This window comes from Mytilus californianus, unplaced genomic scaffold, assembly GCF_021869535.1.
Source record: "Mytilus californianus isolate M0D057914Y unplaced genomic scaffold, xbMytCali1.0.p SCAF_1, whole genome shotgun sequence".
Classification (NCBI taxonomy): Eukaryota; Metazoa; Mollusca; class Bivalvia; order Mytilida; family Mytilidae; genus Mytilus; species Mytilus californianus.
Genome location: NW_026262581.1, coordinates 30,569,541 through 30,597,278, shown reverse-complemented (window position 1 = coordinate 30,597,278; position 27,738 = coordinate 30,569,541). Strand labels below are relative to the sequence as shown.

The 27,738-nt window shown below is 32.7% G+C and overlaps 1 protein-coding gene across 3 annotated transcripts; it reads left to right on the top strand.

The window, feature by feature from the left end:
* Window positions 1-7,652: 7,652 nt before the first annotated feature.
* LOC127701228 (uncharacterized) lies at window positions 7,653-25,983 on the top strand. 3 transcript variants are annotated; one of them, XM_052205048.1, is made up of 3 exons: window positions 7,653-8,047; window positions 20,533-20,604; window positions 22,130-25,983. In XM_052205048.1, the coding sequence occupies exon 3, from the start codon at window positions 22,137-22,139 to the stop codon at window positions 23,565-23,567; it is 1,431 nt and encodes a 476-aa protein (XP_052061008.1). In that variant the 5' UTR covers window positions 7,653-8,047; window positions 20,533-20,604; window positions 22,130-22,136; the 3' UTR covers window positions 23,568-25,983. The 3 variants fall into 3 exon arrangements, with proteins under 3 accessions (XP_052061008.1, XP_052061018.1, XP_052061025.1); XM_052205058.1 differs by lacking the exon at window positions 7,653-8,047 and adding an exon at window positions 17,418-17,638; XM_052205065.1 differs by lacking the exons at window positions 7,653-8,047; window positions 20,533-20,604 and adding an exon at window positions 20,618-20,743.
* Window positions 25,984-27,738: the final 1,755 nt, after the last annotated feature.

Here is a 27,738-nt window from a genome sequence, read left to right as displayed (position 1 = left end):
AAGCTTTTTCTAACATGATCAACATTACGTAAATTGTGGTAACTATGCTCTGCAATACCTATATATGTGATATTAAAATACTTAAAAAGCAATATGATATATACATAATTTATATACAGTATGAAATGCTTAAGATTTTAATGATGCATCATTAAAGTCATATGAAGCGAGTTTGGTGTAATTATAATGTTATCGAATTTATTGAACCAAAGCATGCACATATACTAAACTAAGTCCTGTATGCACGTTTTTTTTTACATGCATTACGAATCTATAACGTATTTAATTAACAAATTATACTTCATTCAGTACTTTTTGCTTGTTGATCGCAAGCTAATTAACTTTCGAGTTTGTAGCCGAATTTTACCGCATTGGGACATGACATTCAACACAGAGCATGTTAAGCATGTGAAAAATAAGTGAATTGATATATAGGGCCGTGATAAAACAAAAATTATATTGTCCATGCGTTCCCATTTGTTTATTAAACCTTTCCTTAATAGTTGTTAAATGATTTGGTGAATTCAATTTGTTCTTTAAGAATCATTTATTATACTGTTACTTACCAGTGCACGTTTGTTTACATTCTTTCATCACGGGTTACTCCTCGCACCTACGCTGTGCAGTGGCTGAAGTTCTAACGAGAGGTCTCGTAGTTAAGGTCACTGCATACGGGAAAATATTGGCAAATTAGTGTACGGGAAGACAATAATTCAAAAGCAGTAAATGTATGAAGATTTTGATAATATAAAGGATTTTTTACAAGAAAGATCACGTACACTTGTATTATAGTACAAGTATTGAAACATATTCAATTTTTTTTAAGTGAAGTTTCATATGACTTTTTTAACATCAAGGTTTAACAGGTCTACTTTTTATAATGCATTTATGTAAAATGCTCGATTGTTTGCTGTTTGCTTAAAGTCTTATGAAACGAGTTTCTTGTGATTATAATGTTTAGGGAAATATTGAACCAATGCATGTATACTAAACCAAGTCTTCATTCACGTTTTATTTTTTATCATTTATTACGAATCCATAACGTATAATCGACAATAATTTATTTATTCGTTGATTGTTGATCGAAAACTTTGGCTACTAATTAACTTTGGGTTTTAGTAACCGGAAGTTTACTGATCGTGACCTTGATCAACAACAACAAATATAAATATAATCATGGAGCATGTCTTTAAAAAGGGATATGATTGAGCGATGTTTTAAATGTATTTACTTTATATTTTCTTGCGTTTCCATTTTTTAATTCAACTTTTCCATATTCCAGTTATTAAATGATTTGATATTTTACATGTATGAAATATTTGCCACTGGGCGTTAAGTAAAGATCCATAAATTATCCGTTCACATTCTTTAAAATTTGTTCTTCCATCACGGATTTTCACTTCGCTCTTGTACTGTGGAATTGTCGAATTTCTATCGAGAGGTGTCATGGTTAAGGTCACTACACACGTCAATGGCGAAGTATAGAACGGGAAGACAATAATTCAATAGCAGTACATTTCTGAGGATTTGGATAAAACAAAGGATTTTCTTTAAGAAAGCCTTTGTACCCTTGTTTTATAGTTAAACTTAGCTATTCAAGAAATGTTTAGCATATTCACCTTTTTTGTTAAATTTGAAGAATCATAAGAAAAAGAATGTGAATTGGACCATTGATGGGCAGCATGACATTCACATACAAAATATTATACAATGATTTCTTAAAACATTTTTACATTGAAATGACATATAAATGTTCATAAAATCATAAACCGACATATATTTCTTTATCTCATGCAAATCATGTACATTTTATTCGAGGCAGGATCAGAACCATAAAATCAGTTACAATGTAATCATCGTTAGTAAGTTTCTTATTATATCCATTTCGACTAACATCTAGACATTTAATAATATAATTCCCTCAACATTTAAGGACAGACAAATTTTCATTAGTAAATAACAAACAAATTTTGCCTCATTTTGAGAGATCTGAAAAGTAGTGGCAAATATTGTTTATCTCTTTGAAAAATATCTTTCGGTCATCATTGTATGATGGACAACTATATAATGAAATGTTGTTCATTTTCAACCAAATTCTACAAATGCAAAGTAATACTTTAAAAAGATCAATCTTTCGTCATTCTGTGGATTTTATGCTTTAATATGCATAAAAAAAGATTCAAATTTGTTTACACCTACCATAATCGACTGCTTTGTGAAAATTTGTCGTAAATTTAAAAGTTAAAAAATATCTCTTAGTTCCATACCGTAATTTAAATATAAACACGTGTATAAGATGCACAAAAATCTTAAATAATACACCAGTACTGTATTAAACTTTTAGAGGCCATAGAAACAGATGTAAACAATTCAAAAATACCAACTTGGTCATTTTTACCTTCTCTAATAAAGAGTTCCAGTTCTCTGTTGAATTTCAACTGGATATCAGACTGAGATCACGGACGCTGATTCTCGTTTCACATATGGCACTTTTCAATTGAAAATTATTTAAAGACAGATCAATTTCTTTGGAAAAACAAGTTTTTACTTTGAAATAATTATCTTATATATCTGCTCCTTTTGTGTTCCAAAATCTTATAAAACTCTTACTAAGATTTTGTATAACTGACTTGATAGAAAAGTTAAGCTTTACATCTGAATTTTGAATACTCAGCTTTTAAAAAATATAATGTATGGACGAATTCAATATCATCTGAAAACATGTTTTTTATTTGTTACACATATAGGTATTATACAGTTTACCATGTTCCATATTTTTTATTCTAAACCAATTCACCATTGATAATATATCATATTAATACAACTGAAAAATATAACGGAAACAGGCGCGTAGCTGCCTTTACGCAAAAAATCATTTGCTTGCACATTTTTTTCACAAAAAAAATATTCTGAAATTGAATTACGGATAGTCTTTAGTCTTTACAGATTATCGTGTCGGGCGGTGTTTAAAGCCAAAATCTCTAATGTCGTCTCTAGCAGTGACTAATAAGGAACTATATCCTTCAATATTCGCAATCTTCTCAATTCTAGTTACAATGCCAGTAACCACATCAACTACTGAACGGTCATTTAGTGCATTACGGCGACCGAAAACGTATCTCCGTTCAACCATGATACAGGACAGACTATCTTCGTTGGCGCTCATACATGTTCACAAAGAAATGGATATCAACACCGAGAGAGTTCTGCGATAATTTGCCTTGGCAAAAAAATAAATATATGGACTTTCGATATTAACTATACTTTATTCAGTATTAACATTTAATGATACAGGCTCAATACAATTACCTTGAAAACATCTTAGATTTATATCCCTTACTTATAAGTCAAGACTTAAAAGTGGCCGTTAGATTTCGTATTCCCATTGTCCGTTCGTCCAAAAGACGGTCACCTGGGGTATCTGTGTCCCAAATGACCTTCTACTGTTGTCGTAGAAACCTCTCCTTTGATTTGAGAATGACCTTCGTGAGAAACACTACGGGGTGTCTTGCAAGAAGCAGGAACTGCTTACCCTTCCGGAGCACCGGAGGTCGCCACATTATTTTCTGGGTCCGTGTTTTTCATCTGTATTTAGTTTTCAATGTTGAATGCTTTTGTTTCTCCTTTTGTGTCTTATCTGTTCCCGGGTTTGTCAATTGTCCATTGGCTTTTAACGCTTCGGTTGTCTACTCTTCCTGATCATCCCGTTTTATAAAATTTATTTTATATTTGAAAATAACCATGTTAATAATATAAGCAGCAAATTACGGAACTCCCTGACTTTTACTATCGTTTCATGCAAATATGATATACTAGTAGTAAGAAACAGATAGGGTATTTTTCATGTTCAATGCAGTCACTGTAATTACTCATATGCCCGGAGCTTCATGGGGATTCGCTTCCCTGGACCACCGTCTACGATGCTACCCTGCATGGATCCCCGACTAGGGTGCTACCTTGGACCAGCTGGGGACTTTGAGCGGTCCATAGTCTCCTCCCTTGCAGAATCACTATAAAGTCCACAAGTATTCACAAAATAGGAGTTTGGGCGTGAAGGAATTTTATATGATGGCATACCTGGAAAATGCCCGAAAAAAGTTATCATTTTCTGCATAAAATGGTCCAAAAAAAATTTTCGCCTCGCTCCGCTGGCGATAGTTATGATTGCACTTCAAATTAAGTCCAGCTACGCCCCTGGGAAATATACCATGTTCTCCTAGCACACCTAAGTAAGAGGACTTTTTATTTACACATAAAATATACTTCATATATGTAGAATTAGATTTAAATAAAGATAAAGAGCTGCGTCATGAGCGCATGATACGCCCGTTGCTTTTTTCAAAGAATAAAGTTCCATAACTCCCCAATGTCATATCAGAAATTTATAAAAAAAAACTAAAGGTAGGTTATTTTAATAGATATAAACCAGTCACCAAAGTTTTATGAAAACTGCTCAAAGCACTTTTGAGTTATTGTCCGTAATCTGGAAAAAATCCCTCTTTTTTAATGAATAAAACCCCATATCTCGGAAACGTAGGATCTAAAATTTATAAAAATCGAAAGGGAGATCACGTCAATGGATGTGAACAATTCACCAAAGTTTCATGAAAACTGCTCAAAGTGTTTTTGAGTTATTGTCCGAAAACTGGAAAATACCCCTTTTTTAATTAATAAAACCCCATATCTCGGAAACGTAGAATCTAAAATTTATAAAAATCGAAAGGGAGGTCACGTCAATAGATGTGAACAATTCACCAAAGTTTCATGAAAACTGCTCAAATTGTTTTTGAGTTATTGTCCGAAAACTGGAAAATACCCCTTTTTAATTAATAAAACCCCATAACTCGGAAACGTGAAATCCAAAATTTATAAAAATCAAAAGGGAGCTCACGTCAATAGATATAAACAACTCACCAAAGTTTCGTGCAAATTGGTTAAAGCGTTTTTGAGTTATTGTCCGACGGACGGACGGACAGACGGACAACGGTATACCATAATACGTCCCGTAAACGGGCGTATAAAAATCATTGATATAAATGTCCTGTAGTGAATATTCATTTTCTTTCTGGAATGATGCAGAGCTAGTTTTGAATATACCTGTATAATTACACTGTCGTACATTAAAATAGGTTTATTATAGTCGTATTTAAAACGCCTATGCTAAATTATTTCATGCACATTTAGGGCGAGAACAAATATTTTACATCATTAAAACAGAATGTTCAAAGCAATAACAAATAATTTTAAACAAAATTATTTGGAACGGATCACGAAAGAGAAATCGCAATTAAAGGGGGGAAAAGCACTTTTTTGGCCGCTTGATATGCATAAAAGAGATTTTGAAAAATGATTTGAGAAAATGTGTTTGTCTCATAATTCAAACTAAGTTATAAATGTCTGTGACAGTTTAAAAGACATAATTCCTTAAAATAAATGTTTGCTATATAGGTCAACAAAACTGCCAGTAAATTTCTAATAAGTTTTGATTGCTCCCACGGTATCTACTTATTATCTTTTTATCTCTTACTAGAAGAATTGACATTCCCACATGTTTTTAATTTACTTCTTTTGCATTTAAAAAGAAAACGTTTGCAGGTATAAGCCACAAATTAAAAATAATCTTCATTCGACCCGTTGAAACCATAGGTACTTGGGAACAGGACATTTTTTACCCCCCCCCCCCCCCCCTTTTTTTTCCTAATATCCGGTTTCTTTTTTTCTTTTTTGGTTTTTCTTTTATTTTCAATAACTTTCGCGTTTATTCTGTGCTACGATAACACAAATATAGTAGAAATGACATGTATTTACTATGTTCTATCAATTCCTAGTTTACTATCCACAGCGGTCACTGATAATATATATTGATCTATATTGATAATACAATAAGATATACAAAAAAATTACGGTTTTTAGAAAAAAGGAGGAGGGCTAAAAAATTGTGCCCTGTCCCCAAGGACCTATGGAATAAATCAGATATGTCTTATTGTCTTAAATTTATGCATTTCTTAATTTTTATTTTGGCTTTTACAAAATATAAAATTAATTGATATAATAAATGAGACCGAACTACTGTTTTACAGCAAGTTAATATTAGCTGAAAGACGTTTATGGTCAACTTTCTCTGAATTTGTTTCAGACCAGGGTCATTTAAAAAAAGCCTTTCAACTCAATCTTTACTTAAATAAACGTCGGAAGCCCCAAACCGCAATTTAGTCGGAAGTAAATCTTTTCAAAACATGAAAATTTGCGATTTCTATAAAGAAACCTTAACAACAACATTTAAAAAATCCTTAACAACATTCAGCGCGGCATTACATTTTGATTGAATGGAAATAAGTAAAATGGTAGGGATATTTGCCTCCTTGTAACTTTTATTTTCCAATCTGTAGTTTGGGATGTTTTCTATGTTTTCTTTCGTTTTATTGTGTTGTTAGATTGATACCCCATTGAAATATCTCCCATCTCCTTCGATACATCTCATACTCGTGTGTTTTCAGGAAGTTAAAAAGAATAGGTAATGGAATAAAACATTATACTTTCCCTTGTCTTAAGGAGTTTCATATCAATTGACTCGCTAATCGTCTAGAGGCAAACAATATGTACCATCAATTATAAAGACTTTTGTTTGTTTGTCTCTTCTTCAAGTTAGTAAATGCGGGCAAATATTTTTTGTTTTTGTCTTAAAAGAATGACTCTTTCAATGTGGAATTGAAAATGTGCTACATCACATGCTTTCTTTTCCCTTATAAATTTCAAAATCTGCAGTAAATGTTAATAGAAAACAAATTGAGAATAAATCTTTCCACATATTTCTAGGATGATGCAGTACAAAATCTTTTATAAAGTCAACAAAGTTTTCCTTTTGGTGTTCCAGGATGGGGGAGAAGGATTTTTATTCCTGCTTTTTGTGTTGCAGACTGAAGGTTTTCATCCTGTCTTTGGCAAAATCATTTATTTTCATCTCTTACCAGGCCAGGATATTCATTTTCAAAATCCTGCACCCCAGCAAATCAAATGGTAATCCCTTTTATTGATGACTGACTCAGATGACTGATAATTAAAATGGCTTTTTTCTTTCCGGATTCCGGGAGCAAAACAAGCGCATTGTAGAAATTTGTAATGTTGATTATTTTATTCATCTTTCCGTAAATCGGACAATTATTATGCTTTTACTGTTTGAATTTGCAATGCTTCATTCCGTAAAGCTGACTTACAACTTCAAATACAAATCAATGTTTCGAATCAAACATTTTCACTGGTACCATTCAGTTATAGTCATATACTAAATCCCTCAAATCTACAACAAATTAAAATAACAGGTTATTGGAAGTCGAACGAAGGACAGAAAACTCTTAATTTATGTTTGCTTTTATACGTTCAAATCAATTTTTGTGTTTGTTTATGATTTATATTTGCAACAAGCTACAGCACTAGTATTTACTTACACGATAATTAGAATTAATTTATTCTTATTTTTCAATCTCTATATAAATATATCTTTCAGTTTTTCCATGATATAATTTTCCTTCTATCTCGTTTAAATATTTTGTAACCATGTATCATTAACTGTATTAGTCTTGTTCATTACCATAGAATCAATTATAATGAATGAAAAAGCGTTTTTCTCCTCTCTGATCGATACAGACATATTCATCAATGTCCCATCGCTACCATTCAGCAGTAATTATTGTTATCACTGATAATATTAATTAACTGTGAAAACATTTATTTGAACATCTCCATTTAGCAATTATTATTAAGAAATACAAAGCACAATATATGATATGCTATTCCACAGTTTTTCAGACGTTTTTCACGGCTAAGCGAGAAAAACTATGAGACTGAAAATATGCGCGTGCGGGATGAATCATCATGCAAATTAAGCAGCTGACTGGAAGATGACGATCACCCCATTACTTGTTTAATCACATTAGCAGAAGTTTCTTTGTGTGTGTGTATGTCAATGTACAATAGAATCAGTTGATTGAATCGAATTTTTATATTGCATCGAAGAGAACAGGAAAAAGGAACGACTCTGTTGTGTTTAGTAAGTACAATTTTTTTACATTATTACCTAAAAGTATGCGGTTGCAAATTTAATATTTAAATGACCATTCTTCTCTTAAGTTGAAGCTATATTACAGTCTGTATCGATGGGCGAATATTCAAATAACATACTATTTAAAATGAAAAAAAGATTGCTTTTTTACTTTGTCTTTGTTTAAACATACCTATATTAAACTTTAACAAAAATGCACGTGTAACTAATCAAAAATATGCTCTGCTAAAAAGGAAACAAACATGTCAGATTTTTTAAATATACTTGTATTTGAAAATGAATAAATAAAAATGGTATTAAATATCTAAATATGTAAGCGAGTAATTAAAAGTGTACTAGTATTTAAAATACAAAATGCCGGTACGAGTATTTTCGAAACTCGCCGCAAGTGTATTTTTATATAAGACCTGAAAAATGAAGGTTGCGGTTATAGTGTGCAAGACAAATTGTTTGTGTATTCCACAAGAAACTTGTTATTAAATCACCGTGAAACTATCGCGTATAAAACTGGTTCAATGTCAGAGGGAGATTTTTCAGCAGGCCAAAGCTCGGCCCAATACAGCAAAGATACCCACGTATATAATATACATTATTTCCTTACACAGAACAACATCAAATATTGTATTGCCATGACCAGAATTGAACCTCATAGAACATCTATGGGTCGAACTTGATAGACGCGTCCGTCAACGCTAACCCCCAAGTCAATCATTAGACCAACTCGGTCAAAATTGCAATATGAATGTCAAAGGATATCACAAGTACGAATAATCAAAAAGTTGATTCGATCGATGCTAAGGAGATGTAGAAAAGTGTTAGCCGCACATGGTGGTCACAATAGATACCGACATTAAATAACGTCACTGGAATTTGACTCAATTTTGTGTGTGTGACTGTTTTTTTAAACTTTGTCCATTGTCCTGTATGACAAACGGGCATGAAATATTAGCTCAATCAAACTTTTTAAGCATTGCCGTAAAAACACGATTTGAAGTACATACTGTGACAAAAAAATAAAATGGAATGCGATTCCAACCTATTTTGTTGAAATTTCATTAATATACATATACCACCGAACTGACAAACCTTTTAAAGACTACATTTGTACTAGTTCTCGAGATTTTCAAAGACGGTTCTAAATATGCGCAAAATAAAATGTTGGTATTTTGTTGCTTATGTGATGTATAAATGTGCACAGAGAATATCTTGAATGAGAAGTAAGTTGAAGTGCGTAGTAATTTATCAAATTTGTGACAAAAACTGATTGATTGTTGGTGGCTTTACTTCCGGTGTAAATTATTACACACATAGTTAATGTTGGTCCCTGATTGCCCGTTCGGTATAATTTGACATTTGTAATGCTGGAGCAAAATTATTTGAATACAATTTCCCCTGATAGAATCTTTGCTTAATAGTTATTGATTACATTTAATAGCAGTGCTTATTTCAGAGCTATACGAAAATTGCCAATGAGACTGACAATAACACTTTGAAATGTTACGCATAATATATACTCGAATGATTTGTAATTCAAAGGGATCGGGATTTTTCATCGAATTTCTATGACAAGAACTTTTGGTTATATTTTCTGACTGATTGTTTATAATTCTTTAAATAAGTTCTGTTTCTGGTGTTTAAAATGTAAACATTTTTTTGGTTGAAAATCGCTTGAACATATGGCAGTCACATTTCTTCCAAAGAAACGTGGGCAAAATGTACACTTTTAGACTGTACGTACATATAGAATCTTATAACTATATATATAATGATGCAAAAATGCGTGATATTTAAAGATAGTATTTACTAATAAATTACAAGTAAAGTTTTGTTAAATAATGGAAAAATGCACAGAAGTTAAGGAGAATATTTATTACAAAATAAGTAAACCAAGAAATGAACGTAAATAAAACAAATAAAACAAGTTTAAGAAAGTTTAATTTGTGTATAGAACAATTTCCTAAAATTATCATGTAAGTGTTTTATCTTTTAAAACATATTTAATAACGTTGTCTCAAACATATTCCCCGGCTAATTGATAAATGTGTCAGCTTAGAAGGCATAAAGATAATTATACATACTTTTGAAATTAATAGACTTGAACAATTAAGATTAAGTAATTCTACCCTTATCCGATATTTCATTGTTTATTTAGAATAGATCAAAGAAAACTATTGTACTGAGTAACAAAATATTCACGTGTCAGATGAAGTCCAGTTCTGCTATATAAAGTCGTGCAAAATTATTTGGTTCATTAGACTGTGAACCAGAATAAAAATGTAGTTAGCAGACTGGATTGTCTTTTAAGGTTAGTAAATATTTTACTGTTGTTTGATAGATTGCTTTTATAAATTTAGAAGAAATGAGTTTAAAGATTTAAAAGATGTTTTCCAGTAAAGTAAATTTTATTCATATTCGCAAGTAAAATCGTGATATAGATTAAATAAATTATAGGCAAAGTTAAAAATAATATTAAGGTAAATGATTTAAATAAAAGGTTCTTAACTTATAAAAAGGATATTAAACTTCTTTGTAAAGATAACTTTTGAAAATACAATTCTTATTTTGATACTTGATTAAATATTAAAAGTAAACGAGTTAAGTGGAGATAACAAATGACTTGACTGTTCATTTATGGCGCGTATATACTATTGTCGGGTTTTGTATTATTGTTCGATTTAGATCGCGGAATATTTGGTGTATAACTATGTTGGGAAAAGAAATGTAATTTGTATTGTAACTGTTGTAAATAAGATTAGACTGTGAACCAGAATAAAAATGTAGTTAGCAGACTGGATTGTCTTTTAAGGTCCCGTTGTCATGCCGAGTCCAAGCTAGTTCCCAAATAATGTAACATCAATATGAGCAGTTCCCCGCAAAAAGAATTGATAAAATCATGAAAGAAAGACTACAACACAGATTACAAAGACGGGACCAAGTTCCCGCATAATATATAGGTGAATTTTTCTCAAGTAAAAGAAGAGAGTATACATTGTATTCCAACCAAGTTGGTAAAATATCTCATCTGTCGTAGTTGTGTGATTTTCGTTGTATTCGATATATTTCTGTATAAATACATTTAAAATACGTCCGCTGTATGGTAATTTTGATTAATAAGCTGAAAATTATGCTAATAGCAATGAATTAGAGGATTATAATGACACTCGCTTAAATGGCACTGTTAAATGGCTATTTAGTACATTTAAATACGTGGCGAGGTGTAGATCTATGTCATCATGATATAGGTTCTCATCAAAGCGGATAACAGATTCAATATATGTACTTTTTGTTCTTTTAGATTACCTTCTCCTGTTAATTTGATAGACATCATTTGATGAGAAAATCACAACCTACCTTTTAAACATTGTAGTCCTAGGTTTGAAACCCGTTTCGTAAATAAATGTATATTTAAATAGTTTTTTAAAGGAGGATGAATATGTACGAAAACACGATATCTTAAGGGGAATTAAATTATTTGTGTGTGTGAATATCATGAATTTAGATTACGTAACTAATTTACTTCTTTTGTGGTTTCTTGCTAGGTAACAATTTCGACAATATACGTTAAAAAGAGGCGGAAGATACCAGATGTACAATCAAATCTCGCAAGTCGAAGAAAGACATACAAAACCATGAGTAAAACGATAAATAAAGAAAGAACAAAATACTGTCTATAATTAAGTCCCAGGTTAAGGGCGGGGGGGGCTTCAAACCAGTATTACCCCGCAACATTCTGTATGTGCCTGTCCCAAGTAAGGAGCCTGTAATTCAGTGGTTGTCGTTTGTTGCTGTGTAACATATTTGTTTTTCGTTTATTATTTTGTACATAAATTAGGCATTTAGTTTTCTCGTTTGAATTGTTTTACATTTGTTATTTCGGGGCCTTTTATAGCTGACTATGCGGTATGGGCTTTGCTCATTGTTGAAGGCCGTACGGTGACCTATAGTTGTTAATTTCTGTGTCATTTGGTCTCTTGTGGATAGTTGTCTCATTGGCAATCATACCACATCTTCTTTTTATATTTAATACACTACATTCAAAGACTAAAGACTGAGAAACGCGAACCCCATCAAACCATTGTCTTAACCTGTTTAACTTTTTTCAAATCAAAATGAAGCAAACAAAATTTCATGCTGTTGCAGAACTATTCGTCACGTGTAACCAGAACAATTCGTCACGTACCTAGATTAAACAACACAATAAAGCATTCGTGTTTTTCGTTCTTTCTCAGTGGCTCTTATATCCTACTTGAAATTCACCCAATATGCGTGAAGAATCTAGATTTAGAAAAAGTCATTTATTGATTTATATATTCTAAACGATCGTCTATTTCGCATTTATTTAAATGTGTTTTATTAGTTTTTAACGACTAACTTTGCACATTGTCTAAATAATGTTTAATGATACAACACCTCTTAAAAATTTGAAAAGTTTCTCAGTAGAAGAAATTCAGTACTTTAAATATATAATTAAAAAAAGACACGACCAATTTTAACAGATGCAATATCGGTGGAACGGGTACGAGTTCTCGGACTGAATTTACGTTTACATAAAGGTAAATTCATGTATATTTGATGTATTCAATGTCCAGTTTATTATCTGACTAGTAAGAAACAAACAGTGTGAATCAATTGATTGATTGTTGTTTGATTAAAGTCCAGTGGCAAATATTTCATGCATATTCAGGACGAAAACAAAATAATAATAAATACTATAGAAAGGTTTTTCACAGAGAAGACTGGACTGGATGAAATGCCAGACATTTAGGCGGTCACTTGAAAGGAGTAATGTTGCAATTGAATAGGGACAGGAAGCTTGCAAAATCACGTGTATACGGACCACTCGGTGAGTTGTTGCAAGGGTTCTTTTACGTACAGAAAGCTTGCAAAAACACGTGTACACGGACAACTCAGAGAGTTGTTGCAAGGGTTCTTTTACTTGAAGAAAGCTTGCCAAAACACGTGGTATACGGACCACTCGGTGAGTTGTTGCAAGGGTTCTTTCACGTGCAGAAAGCTTGCAAAAACATGTATATCATGCCGCTCAGAGAGTTGTTGCAAGGGTTCTTTAACGTGCAGAAAGCTTGCAAAAACACGTGGTATTAGTATACGGACCACTCGGTGAGTTGTTGCAAGGGTTCTTTTACGTACAGAAAGCTTGCAAAAACACGTGTAAAAGGACAACTCAGAGAGTTGTTGCAAGGGTTCTTTAACGTGGAGAAAGCTTGCAAAAACACGTGGTATTAGTATACGGACCACTCGGTGAGTTGTTGCAAGGGTTCTTTTACGTACAGAAAGCTTGCAAAAACACGTGTACACGAACAACTCAGAGAGTTGTTGCAAGGGTTCTTTAACATGCAGAACGCTTGCAAAAACACGTATATACGGACCACTCAGAGAAATGTTGCCGGAGGTTCTTTTACGTGCTGAAAGCGTTACATTCACCTTACACGAGGCATCGGATTTAGCGATACCAATTTAACGTGTTGATGGAAACTGAAACATTATGTATATCAACATACATAAATTAAGGAGCTGAGTATTTAGTAACAGATGCATTTAGGAAAGAACATAGGAAGAGCATTTAATTGCCATTCATTATTGTTTTATTGCTTCATGCTAAAACTTTGTTTTCTGGCTACGACGATGATATTTTATAAATGGTGTCTTTTATTTTGAAACCTTATGCTATCCGGGCGTGGGTTCGTTTGATCGATCGTCCCAGCTCTCTGTGAATGTTACTGTTCTTAAACCGCTTGCTAGATTTGATTAAAATTCTCAGAAAAAACTTCAGAAAATATTGCCATTTCATGTACTTTTTATTTATCTCATTGACATTTGTGGTTCCCTCTAGCAAATATGTACTTAGCAATAACTGCAAACATGACAATTTTTTTTTCATGGGGGGGGGGGGGGGTGAAGAGAAGGTGTATACATTTAGTATTCTAAAATGGAAATATTTATTACAGTCACAGAGCTTTAGAAATCTTGGTTTACCAGAATTTGTTATATACCCATGGGTATACTGAGCCAACATCATACTAATGAAGGAGTTGTAACAACCTCCTTGATCATACCAAACATAAATTCTTTATCATCTATATCTATTGCATAATATCATTTCGCATCTGTTATTATGTTTAGATCCGATTAATTTTTGGAGATTCCAATAGACTTATCCATTCCGCAAACATGACAAGCAGTAGTAGGCATTTTCTGTCCATCAACTAATCCTAAATTAGTGACAGGATGGATTTTCAGATGATGAGAGCAGGGCGTTTGAAATTGTTAATTCTGCTCGCAGTTTGCCACTTGAGTAAATAAGGAAATTCGAATTTTATACATAAGACGTTTTTTTGTCTATTTTTTAAGGCATATATACTGGCAAATTTGACGATTATATATTCAGATGGAAAATTCTCTCTAAGATTTTCTTTAATAATTTTTTGTCTATTATATGTTAGTAAGGTGCATCATGCGCATGCACTGCTGTTAGGAACATTTAAGCATATTCGTCATATAAATTATAGAAAAATATTTTTTTATAATGATAACATTCAAAAGTCGTATTTTACTCTACTTCGGGGCAATCATTCTTTTTGCCACTAATATATCCTTAGAAATTAACAAAGAAGTTTATACCCAGCGATTGCCCCAACAAATTTTAAGTATAATGCGAAATGAACATAAGTTTGTAATTATTAAATCATTAATGCAATAATGCTTTATTTGCCAAAAATGTATGCACACGTGTGTGAGAGGCAGCAGTCGTGATAAATCCAGATGATTGAACCTGGATGATGCATTAAATATATGTTTGTACGGGAATGTTTTAAATTGTGCGGAAAACGCGAACAAAGTTAAGACTCAGACTAGCAGGGGTCACTTTATTCACAATTAAAGATGTTTAAAGAGAACCGTTTGAAATTACAGAATAGATATAAAACTGTTGTATTCTTTAAAAAGTTGAATTGCGATGATTGCAGACATTTACTAAGGAAAGATTCACAATCACCTCAAATAGAAGTAACAACTCCATGCATACAGCCAGCTTACATTGATAACAACAGTACACATAGATCACTTTTAGCTAAAACTTTAACAAAAGTCAGCTATCATATAGCATCTACGGCTACAACTATGCAATGTGCAAGGGGGACAAACATTTGAAATTCGGGTGGTGGCGGGGGGGGGGGGGGGGTTGCGGATTGACTATATATCATTTTCATCTGTTGCTTCGCATTTTTTCCGAAGCTTTATTTACACTTTTGTACACAATTATTTCCGACATTTTGTGTTGCGGAATATTCATGTTCATCGTGCCTTGTGCAAACTTATTTTCAGCTCTTACCTGCTATTCTTGTTCTTGTGTTAAGTGTTTCATCTTCATTCCTTATAAAACCCAAGATGCCTACCTTGAACAAAAATTAATTTCCTTTTTTGAACTGAAAATTGCAGATTGTTCTAATATACTCAAGGTTAAAAACTTACGTATCAACCCTATTTTTCTAAAGGAGGAAATCGTTCACATACTTATTTGTTTGGCCTGAGCATTCTGTATCTGAAAATAATTTCAGTGTTGGTAATTCCATCATTTGTTTCAATTTTCCTTAATTTTAACCAAAGACAATAGATTTTCTAAAATTATAGTATGAACACTGCACAAAACCTAGACAAAATGCATCGTTACTGATGTTTCTAAAAAACCTTTTAGTCTTCATATTATACAGTCTTAATAAACTGAAAATCATGCTGGAGTAATATTGATCCTAACCACGTCTCTTACATCTTCATCTGCATTAATCAATTCATAGAAGTCCGAAAGCCAGACAATTTTATTATATTCCAATAATGGAACGATAAATATCCCAAACACAACACAACATCATTACTGAAAAACCGGTCCAGCTAATAAATATAATAATGTTACATTAGGGGATTCAATTTGTCAGCGTTATTATCAACGTGTAGTCGAGCTATATAGTTCTTTCGTGTCTTGTGTTTGAAAAAGAGGCGCCGTGAAACGCATGCTAATGTCATTTGGATGTCATTCGGATGATCGACCACTGAGTCGTCGAACTTTTAAAAACAAAGCTGCAACGAAGATGATTCCGTTAAAAGTGATTCTATCGTGGATGAGGATGAGTAATTTGGTTTCAATAGTTTAGTCATATTACACCCAAGGTCACCAAAAAAATTAGTATCAAGCAAAGTGGTTAACATTTCGGTATAATCAAAGCATTAAAGAAATTGGAATTTCAAATAGAAATGCATTTTTCAAAACACCGAAGAGACAGAAATGACATTTCAGGCACTGGGGTCAATATCATAGATGATTTTGGATTGGAAATATGTGCTAGTCGACTGGTATGCGTTCTAGATTGCGTACATACACAATCTAAAATGCATACCTGTCGATGGCACTTAATTCAGACCCAAAAACATCTATGATACGAGCCTCTGTGTTTCGGCATGCAATTAACACTTTCCTTTGTAAAGAAACCTAGAATATAAAAGAACGAAAATAAAATCTAAATTCTTTGATTTCTTGAATTTTTGAATTCTGTTAAATTTGCACAGGTTTACTTGGAAGAACTTTCATCAGGTATGCTGTCTATTTTACGTTTGGAATGCAGTACATAAAATCTCAGAGCATCAAAACAAAGCCCTGAAATCAGCCAAATCCTGTTTAAATAGAAAATGTTGTTACATTCAGACAAAACATTGACCTCAAAATTTCTTTTCATTGTTTAATTTTGTGGTTTGGGGGGAGTGTCGAGGGTCTAGAATTTAAATGTCGAGCAAAGTCCGAAAATTATCAAGCCACACTTAACTCGGATTCATTCCAAGCACTCTAAAACACGCGGTATTGGGGTTTGATACTATTTGTCCTATAAATAAACAAATACAAGAAATTATTAAGCTGAAATTTGTAATTTTTCCAGCAGTCTTTATCTTTATAAAGTAGTCATTAGCATTACGAAAATAGGATCCACATTTGTCAAAGCTTATTCTTCTGATATATACTTTGCAAGTTTTTTTTTGCGTGTGTTTTTACTGTTGTGCATATGAAAGTTGGTCTTTTTGCCTTGATCGGTAAAGGTGGTCATTCCTTTTAGATCAATAATAAAAAAAAATATGATCGTTAACTCAAGTGACAAGGCCACAAGAAAAAAGTCATGAAACTTCTCGTGTCAAATTATAAACTGTAAACAATAAAGGCCTTAATTGTCCAATTTTCACCCACCAAGTGACCAGAGGTGACACTTTTATCATATCCAATATAAAAATATCCTAATAGTATAAGATTGAATACTGAAAGGAATTAATCATGTGATAAACTGACATATTTTGCTACAGGCACTGTCGGTTTGTGAAATTATTATATTGAAAGCAATATTTTCTTGGTAGCATTATTAATAGGCTCCGCCAGATGATAACGATCGATCTATCGATCAAACGATGAAAAAATGACATCTGTTGAATTCAGCGCCTACAGCTATAGTGAATAGTAAGGTTTATATATCAATCCATAACTATTTTGGAAAAGGACATTAATACATTATAAAGATTTCGTATAAGGTAAGACATTTTCACTCTGATATATGATATATATGCAAAACTTCAAAAAAGATAGAAGAAAAAGGGAAAATCGCTTATTAGGCAAAATCCGTACACAATGATATGGATCCATAACATTATAGTTTCACATAATGTTAGCATTTCTGCTCTTTTAGAACTTTTAATACATGCATTATTTATACAAAAAATAAGAAGAAGAGTATTTCTACCTCTACACACTGTATCGGAAAAATAAAAAAAAAAACACTTTATAAATTTCATGCGTCCGAAGCGCTTTTCTGGATTTACCTCAATCAAGAATGTTCAAGGCCGAATATTTGAAAGTCAAAAATGTATGAGAACCGAAACATTTGTAAAGCTATATATGACCAAAAAGGACATAAAGGTAATAACCAAATCCATCCAATGTCGACTTTCGTGATGGAGTTGAAACCTACACACTGTATAAATGGATCCTAAATATTAAGTGCATATGTGGACGTTCTGTGAACAGTCTGTGACCTCGTTACTGTTTTACTGAAAAAATTAAAAAGAAGAATGTCACGTTCTTTGTCTGTTAAAAGGCGATTTATGTTGAACTTTTTTTCCTGCAAGGCTAATTTCGGGCCTTCATTTTCCAGTGGCTTGTAAAATTACCCTACCTTCATCAGTCCCACAAACTTTTAGTAAAAATGTAATTGTTCTTAAGAAATAATCTTTAATTTATCCATTCATTCATTCATTTATTTATTCATATACTCTCATTATACTCTGTCAACATTTTTATATTTTCCAGTTTGGATGTGTTTTTATACTCACTAAGTATATTGTGCTATTTCATGTTTATTAGGTTTTTTTTTGGTAAGTTGTTGAAAACAGAAATACATAAGAAAAAAGCTAGATTTTAACTAGTTCAAAAAAAATAGGCAATTTCTTTTAGAAATTTCGCTAGTAATTTTAATTTCGTCGCTAATAGTGAAAGCAAGTCTAGTAACCGCCTTACTCCGTCGATCTGTCCGCGTTCGTCCATCCGTCCGAAAGACCTTGCCAGTAGATAGCTTTCGTCAAAGTTTGATACTGGTGTGTTGAAGCGTGGAAGCAATTTTTAGAACTGCTTTGCATCCACTTCCTGTTTGCTGATAGTTTGAAATTTTACAATACTCTTTTTTTGTCAAAATTTCCTTGGCTTCTATATGGAAGGGAATGCTTTTATATTTGTCTGGAGGTTGATAATGTTGAGTAATAGCGAATAAGCAATTTTTACATCTGCCGTGCAACCATTTCTCGTTTGCTGATTGTTTGAAATTTTGTAACACTCATTGTACAAGGAAAATTTTCTCCCTTAACATTACATCATTGAAAGTACTTTAATTGAAGTTAAATTGAACATAGTTTTGGAAATCATCTTCATCAGTTATGTTTCAGTGTATATGTTACCTCAATCAATTGAATTCAGCGACGCAGGTGCAAACCCAGTATGGGTCTTGTTTGCAGAAAAATTGCCATACATTGTATGCAATGTAATAGTCCCAACAGGGTAGACAAAATTATGCTGTTCTTCTCTTTGTCTTCTCTCTTTCAATGCATATCAAAAACTCTGTTGTATGGTCTTACTTGTTCGTTCTAAAGTAGCCTGAAATAGTTGCCACTGAAGTATAGCAACCAAACGATCAATCTTAAATCGGTAGAATGAATATTGTTAAGTGAACACTTCTACATAAGAAGAAGGAAGTTAAAGTGATAAGGCCAAGTTGTGGTCTGTTGCCAAGCTAATATTAATGTTGGTGTTATGTAAAACACTTAAACTAAAACACTTCAAAGAGAACATGGACACTTGAAATGTACTTGATTAACTGTAGTGATGGAAGGAAGACAAGAACATTCGTGTTACACGTGTCAAAATCCCTTAAGTTTAATCCGGCAATAGACTGTATACAAATCTTCACATCGGACTTTTTTTCATTGTACTATCCTAGCTGATGGTATCATGTGACTAATGCTATTGTTTTCTTAACCCCTCTTCATGGTGTCCGAGTGTCAATTGTATTTGTTCCAGCTAACAAAATTTCCTATCGACACTTTGCTATCAACTGTTGAAATAAATATTCTATACTTGAGTTGTAATACCGTCAGGGACAAAAAAAACTGTAATTTTTCTTCCAATGTAATTGATATTCCGGAAAATTTCTTCCATTTAGTACTTACATTAAAAAGGAACTTCCGTTCCATGACACAGGAAACGCAATCCGACAGATGACTTACTAGCATATAAATCTTTACATCCGACTTTTTTCCTAATGTACCGTACCCTCGTGGGATCTTGTGACAAAATGATATTTCTACATATCCACCCTTCATGGTGTTCGAGAGTCAATTATATTCTTTCTACCTGACAAAATTTCCTTTGGAAACTTTGCTATAAACTGTCGGAATAAATATTCTATACTTTTTTTATTCCGTCAGAAACAAAAAAACTGATATATTTCTTCGAGTAGAATTAATAGTCCAGAATATTTCTTCTATTTAGAACTTACATTTTAAAGGAACTTCTGTTCCATGAGATGGGAAATGCAATTTTCATGTCAGTTCTTGTTTATAACTGGACATGTGATCGATAAAAGCTTTAGTTCGTAATAGTACTGAAGAATTGCGTTTTGTTCGAAATGTTCTATAACAAAAAACGTATTATATACAGTTATAAATAGTCATTCATTTCCCTCAACAGGAAGATACATATCTGTGTATAATTCTGATTTATCTCGTATAATCTGCTCGTAGTATTTATCAGACTGACACATGTTATAACGTGGTGCTTTTTCTTTTTGAAATATTTTTTTTAGTGACAGGGAATTTTCTTTTGATCACCTTTTTCATAGCTATCTGTTAAGTGGATGACATTTTTATGCTTTTTTTAGAAGTGTATTGGTCTGGTCGTGTGCAGGATTAGAGCCAGAGGCTTCTACCTGAAGGACAAATTAATAAACGAGGTATGTCATATAAGAGATCATACACGAGAAATGTGATGGCTTAAAAGGTCGTCATAAGTATAAACTTATGCTATAACACACGACAAGCCGAGTGTACATGTTTTATAAATATCTACATGGACTGATAAATGCACAGCTTGTAAGTTAATTTACATTTTTCATATATACATATATCAACATGTAGACGTAGCAACTAGTTACTTTAATTGCATATGATATAATTTTACATGAAGATAAAAATACTTCAAGTACATGGATTTTGAGAGTTCATGAAGTAAACTTTCGTGTATCCTTTAATTAGTACTCAGGTGCACTTTGTTAAAATGTATTTCAAATGCCACTGAAAAGTTAATTATACACGGTTATTAGATATGCATATATATTTATATATTTGAAAAAAATGACACAGTTTTGCTTCCATTTCAACAATGAAATTGGGGGCACACGCACCACTCAGCCCTGGCTCAGGTCTAGGTCTAACTACACTCCCGCCCATCGATTTGATTTGCGACACTAAGAACCTCATTTTTGGGCATCGGGAGCCTCTGTTGTCTTTTATTTCTACTTTACTAATGTGTTTTACGAGTGAATGTTGATACAGGTGGAAGTAATACAAGCAAACTGCACAGCTTTTGGAAAATTCTGTACACATTTTCAGTTAATCTTGATTAAGAACGCCTTGAGTTTTTACAACCAGGAGGGAGCTAACAAGCATAAAAAAGAGGGTATACATAGATGCTTCATTGAAATATTTAAATGAACTTCAATTTATGAAATGTTGGTGTTTATTTAAATCCCAACTGCACGTCAGTATCCAATTTCTATATTGTCCCTCCCTCCAAAGGAACGCTGGCCATCAAATGTTTGAGAAACCAAATACATAATGAACATCTAATGGACTACAAATTAGCCCGAGTGAGTTGAAATCCTAGTTAACTTCTAATTCAGCATTTATATAAAACTGTCAATATCTCAGAACGTAGATAAACAATTGATTCTACGGAAAAAGAAGTCTTTTTCAAAAATTGTTGCAGAAATCATGGATTTATTATATTACTTCCATGCATGAGTTTGATAATTGATATTAGGAATGGATCCCCTGCATATATTTGACATCAAAGATAGCCAAATTCATGTATCAATGCGATTGAAAATTCTATGCATCACTGCATAAACGCTACATGCTTTTTTTTAAAAATCGTACCGGAAACGCAGTCCTTGTAAGAAGATAACCACTTCCTTCTCAAATTGAGATAAGGATCTGACTGTTATCATATCTTTCGAGTCTACTAGTAATTAACAATTTAAAAATAATTCTATTTGCATTTACACCATTAAGTGCGAATACAGAAATATCCATTATCACACAACATCACACACAACAGATTAATAAAAAAAGCTTAAAATTACAACAAAGTAAGAAAAAGTACTGTTTGTCACCGAACTTCATCACTTTGATTGATGTTTACCAGACGAAAAGCACTGTATATACCCTCTCGATTATTTAAGTTTGATTTAATTTTAGATAAGATATGTCGAAGAGAAAGGAAAACGCTTCGAAGCAACAAGACCTTGTAACGGGATCAGACATGTTGAGTAATGGTTTCCATGGCTACAAAGAAGGATATGAAAAATTGGAAAAGATTGGTGTTACACAGCGTAACCGGGATTTTTTCAATAAAATATTTGTTCCTGTGTTCCTGATGGTATCAACACCAAATTTCGTTATGTTGTTATGGTACACAGCTACAAAACACAAAGGGAGTTACGGAAACATGGTCCATTCCATTACCCAAGCGTCAATGTTGGACTCTTTAAAGGAGTTATGGGGAGATGTTAATATTTGCAGCAACTTCGCACTTTCTGTCGTATTTGGCTATTGCATCTGGGCATTACTGTTGATGAAATTTTTACCAGGAAAGCAGGTCAGAGGTCCAATTACTCCAAAAGGAAACACTCCAGTTTACAAAGACAATGGATTCTCGCATTATGTCGTTACCATGACTACTTTATTTCTTTTGACCGTTATTCTTAAGACGTATAACTTGTCGCCATCTGTAGTTTATGATAACTTTGGTGACATTCTCGGAACACTTAATGTTTTAAGTGCTATATTTTGCATCTTTCTATACATTAAAGGGTTATATTCACCGTCTTCAACTGACTGTGGGTCTTCTGGAAACATCATATTTGACTATTACTGGGGAACCGAACTCTATCCTCGTGTACTTGGAGTTGACATCAAAGTCTTCACTAATTGTAGATTTGGAATGACAATTTGGGCCGTGCTTGTTTATATACATGCTTTAAAGAGCTACGAACTTCATGGATTTGTTGATAGTATGGTCGTATCAGCAATTTTGCAATTGGCATATATCTCAAAGTTCTTTTGGTGGGAAGCAGGATATCTAAGCACAATAGACATCATGGTTGACCGCGCTGGATATTATATATGTTGGGGATGCTTAGTATATGTACCTTCTTTATATGCCTCAGTTAGCCTCTATCTAGTAAACAACCCCGTTTATCTTGGTTGGTTCTGGTCGACATTTATTTTAACCTGTGGACTACTGGCGATCTCTGTTAATTATTTCGCAGACTGGCAGAAACAACGTGTGCGATCAGCAGACGGTGATTGTCTCATATGGGGAAAGAAACCGAACATCATAAGAGCCAAATATACGCTTGAGGATGGACAAGAGAAGGAAAGTATACTTCTAGCCTCCGGATGGTGGGGACTTTCTCGCCATTTCCACTACATACCTGAGATTTTGTTAGCCTTGTTCTGGACATTACCAGCAGGCTTTGAGAATTTCATGCCATTTTCTTACGTCATTTTCCTCACTGTACTCTTAACGCACCGTAGCTACCGAGACGACGACAAATGTAGTTTGAAGTATGGCCCCTTCTGGACGGACTATTGCGAGAGAGTACCACACAGAATTGTTCCGTATCTATTTTAGTGTAATGCTTTTTACTACAATTAGTGTAAGGTTTATAGTTATTGCAATTTGTTGTATTAGCGATAGATTTTTTAAGAGATATTTGTAAAGCTATTCTCTAAAATTTGCCAAAAGCGTTTTGATTAATATAAATGAAACTTTTATATTTGTGCTTTGTTAATTGTCAAGAATTTAGTTGTTATATGTGTGCAGGGTTTATAACCAGATATTTTTTCTTACAACATCAATACCAAAGTCAGATTACAACGAAATGAAATTATTTTATGTATCTAATAGAAATGAAACGTGACCTCGCATTATACATTCAAGTAATTCGTTAGATGATTAGCTGATTAATCTGTGAATAGAAAAGTAAGTTGTAGCATCAGCTAACATTGACAGTTCATACGTCTCTCTTCGTCTAATCAAATAACTGCAGAAGCGTTTTAAGATATAATCAACAAATTTAACCTTTTCTATCATTGACTTTGCATTATTGGCTATAAACTCAAAAGTTTAAAGGAATTTTAATCAAAATGGGATATTGTTTTAGCCAGAAAAATAACTTATTGCTTTTGAAATTAGAGTATCGAACTTGATTAGACCTAACTATAGCATTGCCCGAATTATCAACTTCAATCATGAAATTGTAAATTCACATAAAGATTCTGTAGTAATTGGAGATAAGCTGGTTCAAAAAGTCGAGATGTGAAAAAACGCTTGCTGTTTGTTATATTCCGAATGTAAACTTGTGGATATTTACAATGAAAACTGATTGTACAATGTTATATAGGAAAGAGTCCAGGCTTGTAGTTGTTTTATATGCTTTGTATTGCAATGTCTTGCCATTAGGCTATTAGTGTTTTGTTTTGTTGTTATTTGTAGAATCAAACTGTTACTGTTGTGAACTTGCGCACTGTATAGCAATGGTCATTATGACGACTTTCCTTCGTAAACCCTTGATCACAAGTATAAAATATTAAATGGTCTAATTTCTCAAGTATGTTTATTTCCTCACAAGCAGTCCTTCTTATACTTGACTGTAAACTACAGTTTTGAAAGAATTTGGCAAATATTTAGTATTTTTTACTATTATACATTTTATTTGAATACTTAAAAAATTTAATGCAGATGAAGCTGATAAGAGAGATGTTATTTTCTACTCTCACGTGATATTTAATCGAGCTCAATGAAATATCTCGTTAGAAATGACAAACCGAAGAAAATTTTAATATAACCTGGTAAAAAATGTCAAATGCGATATCTGCAATTATTCAACCTATCAATTCATTTTCAAAGGCAAAGCAGTATTCGAAATATTCTTCCTTTTGAAGCTCCTAAAATCCTGTAATTTATTGAAATTTCTACAAAAAAACATGTCTCGAGATATGATTTTTTTTAAGAGTAAAAAACTGTAAAAATCGTATGTATGGGTGAAAATACCGGCATTGGGTTCTAAACAATGGAAGAAAGTTTTAAAAATAATTTTATTTACATGTTTAGTGCCATAATTAATAGTTGTTTACTTTATCATTTTTGTGTTATTCGTGTCTATTTTTATATTGAAAATACCATGCATTATAAATTGAAGCATGCACACATCAGGTAATTTTCGATTTTAGGGATCTAAATTCTAATCATTGCTCAAACTTTGTTACTTTATATGCGAGATTTAAGGAAAATAGACCTATGACGACAACAGATTCCGAGGTCTAGGCAATTGTGAGAATTTTTAATGCATTTTCATCAGTTTAATGTATTTGTGTAGATTGACTTACTGCAATTCCCTTTCTTGATAGCGAAACGGCAGTGTTTACTATATGTTATCATAAGCTTATCCAAGAAGAAAAAAGTTCGTTCTAGTTATCGGCACAAGGGGAAGGATTCGCTGACTGGTAGAGGGTCGAACCGAACATACAAATGTTGCATATTTTGAAATGGAACCATCCGAGACAAAAACTTGTAAATGATTATATGAAATGTTTTATACCATAGTAAATGTTTTACATACTAACTATATGTATACTTGTGAAATGGAATGGAATGTCAGGAATGTAAATGTTTATATATTTATTGATCAGTTGTAATGTGTATTATGTTTGTGTCTGCTAAAAAAAAAGAGAAGATCGAAATACTCAAAGGAATTTTAAAACATAATAGAATCGAATCGGAAACTCCTACAATAAATATGGTCATTTTGAGACAAATAAGGTTTAACATAAATGATTTGTTATTATTCTGTTTGAAAACAAAAGTACATTGTTGTCTAAATGTAACATATTGCGATGATACTGATACTACAAAGAAGTGCGAGAATGAATATTCATCATATTTCATAGTGTGAAGAAAAATACTCATCACCGTATTGCCAAATGTTTGTGTCGATAAAGTGTGTTGTGGTATTCTTTTAAATAAGCTCAATAAAGTTAAGTTTATATCGTTTTTTTATTTATTTGCCTTTGAATACAGTAATAAACAACATGTGTTAAACATGAAAAATAATACTTAAATGTGTATGACAGATGGAATAACTTATATTGAAATCAATATCACAACAGTCATCTATAATGTGCATGCATCTGCAATCAAGCGTGTATGTCAATGCGGGGGAAAAAACATGTTTTGGTGTTGCACTTCTGTCCAAGGTCAGGTGTGGGTTGAGCGTTAAAACAAATGAATAAAAGAAGATGTGAATAATGAGACAGCAACCCAGCGACAGAAAAAAGAAAAGGTCTACAATAATTATAAATGTCTCATCTTTTGCCAAGTTATGACGACTTTACAATAAATCCATTGGAGATGTACTGATTGATATTTTAATTGAGCTTTGAAAAAGCATTCAGTTTATGGGAGTACTGTGTGTCTTGTCTTGTTAGTATTTGTACTTTATACCGGCATGACGCGTCAATTGCGCCCTTTCCAACTGATTTTTACAGTTGTACTTATGTTGTGCTGTTACACCTATTTCCTAGGTTAGGGTAGGGTTGAGCGCTCACAAACATGTTTATATTCACCACATTCTTTATATGTCCGTCCAAATTTAAGAGTCTGTAATCCAGTGGATGTTGATGGTTGCTGTCTGTTGTATTTTATCCTGTATTGTTTTTGCACAAATCAGGCCGTTAATTTACCCTTTTAAAAAAAATAAAATTATCTAAAAAAGAAAGCTATATGTAACTAGTACTTCCGGCAATCTGCAAATGCGTTTTTGCAGGTTTTCATCGTTTTGCTTAAATGCGGGCATGGTGTATGGATGGAGCGTAGGTTTTAGTTGTTCAAACTTGTGTTAGTTGTAGTTGAATTATCCCTATTTAGATTTGAAGTTATTTTTCATTAAAAAATAACAATTAATTTTGTGGGATATAGGACTCAACCGTTTCTAAAAAAAGAACCAAAAAGGATCTAAAATGAGTTTTTTTCCCCCATCAGATTTTGATATAGTATTTCTATTGTGCATACAAATCCCTACATGGGTCAGCACATTAGATACAATCTTTGCTTTGTCGAGAAAAAGGGACCCTCGGGGTCCAAACCAAAGACTTTCTCATTTAAAGATTAACTTTGATGTGGTGTTCTTCTTTGAATTTCATAAGAAATGTCTGCTTGCACTTTCAATAACATTTGTAGAAACCCTAAAGGATATATTATAAGAACATAAAAGGAGATAGAAAATATCACTTTTACATATTTTGATATCAAAGGCGGATCCAGCCATTTTTAAAAGGGGGTTCCAACCCAGGATAAAAAGTGTGGGGGGGTGTTCCAAATATATGTCCCCATTCAAAAGCATTGATCGTCAAAAAAGCCCCCCCCCCCTTGGGTATACATACTGTTTTTATAGTGTTCTTTCAATGTGAATGAGATTTTTTTCATTGCGTTCTACTTGCAAAGAAGTTCGGTATTATTTTAACAGATTTTGCTCAACACATATGACTTTAAAGTTATATATGAGGAAAAATGTTGGACGAAAAAAGGGATATCATATTAATTCCATAACGGGAATGGTTACATTTGATCCACTTTTATTGATTTTTTTTAAAGAATTCCTCTTGATAAGAGGTTTTGGTAGTATGCCAGTAGATTTTGATCTTTAGTATTTCAACTTTTGAATTTTTAATTTGATTAAGTGTATGTTTTAATATTCTTTAGAAGTTTTAAAATCATATTGGATATAGGTTAAGTGGTAAACGAA

Excerpts from the sequence above, each read along its gene's own strand:
- LOC127701228 (XM_052205048.1), top strand. The coding sequence starts at position 22,137 with ATGTCGAAGAGAAAGGAAAACGCTTCGAAGCAACAAGACCTTGTAACG.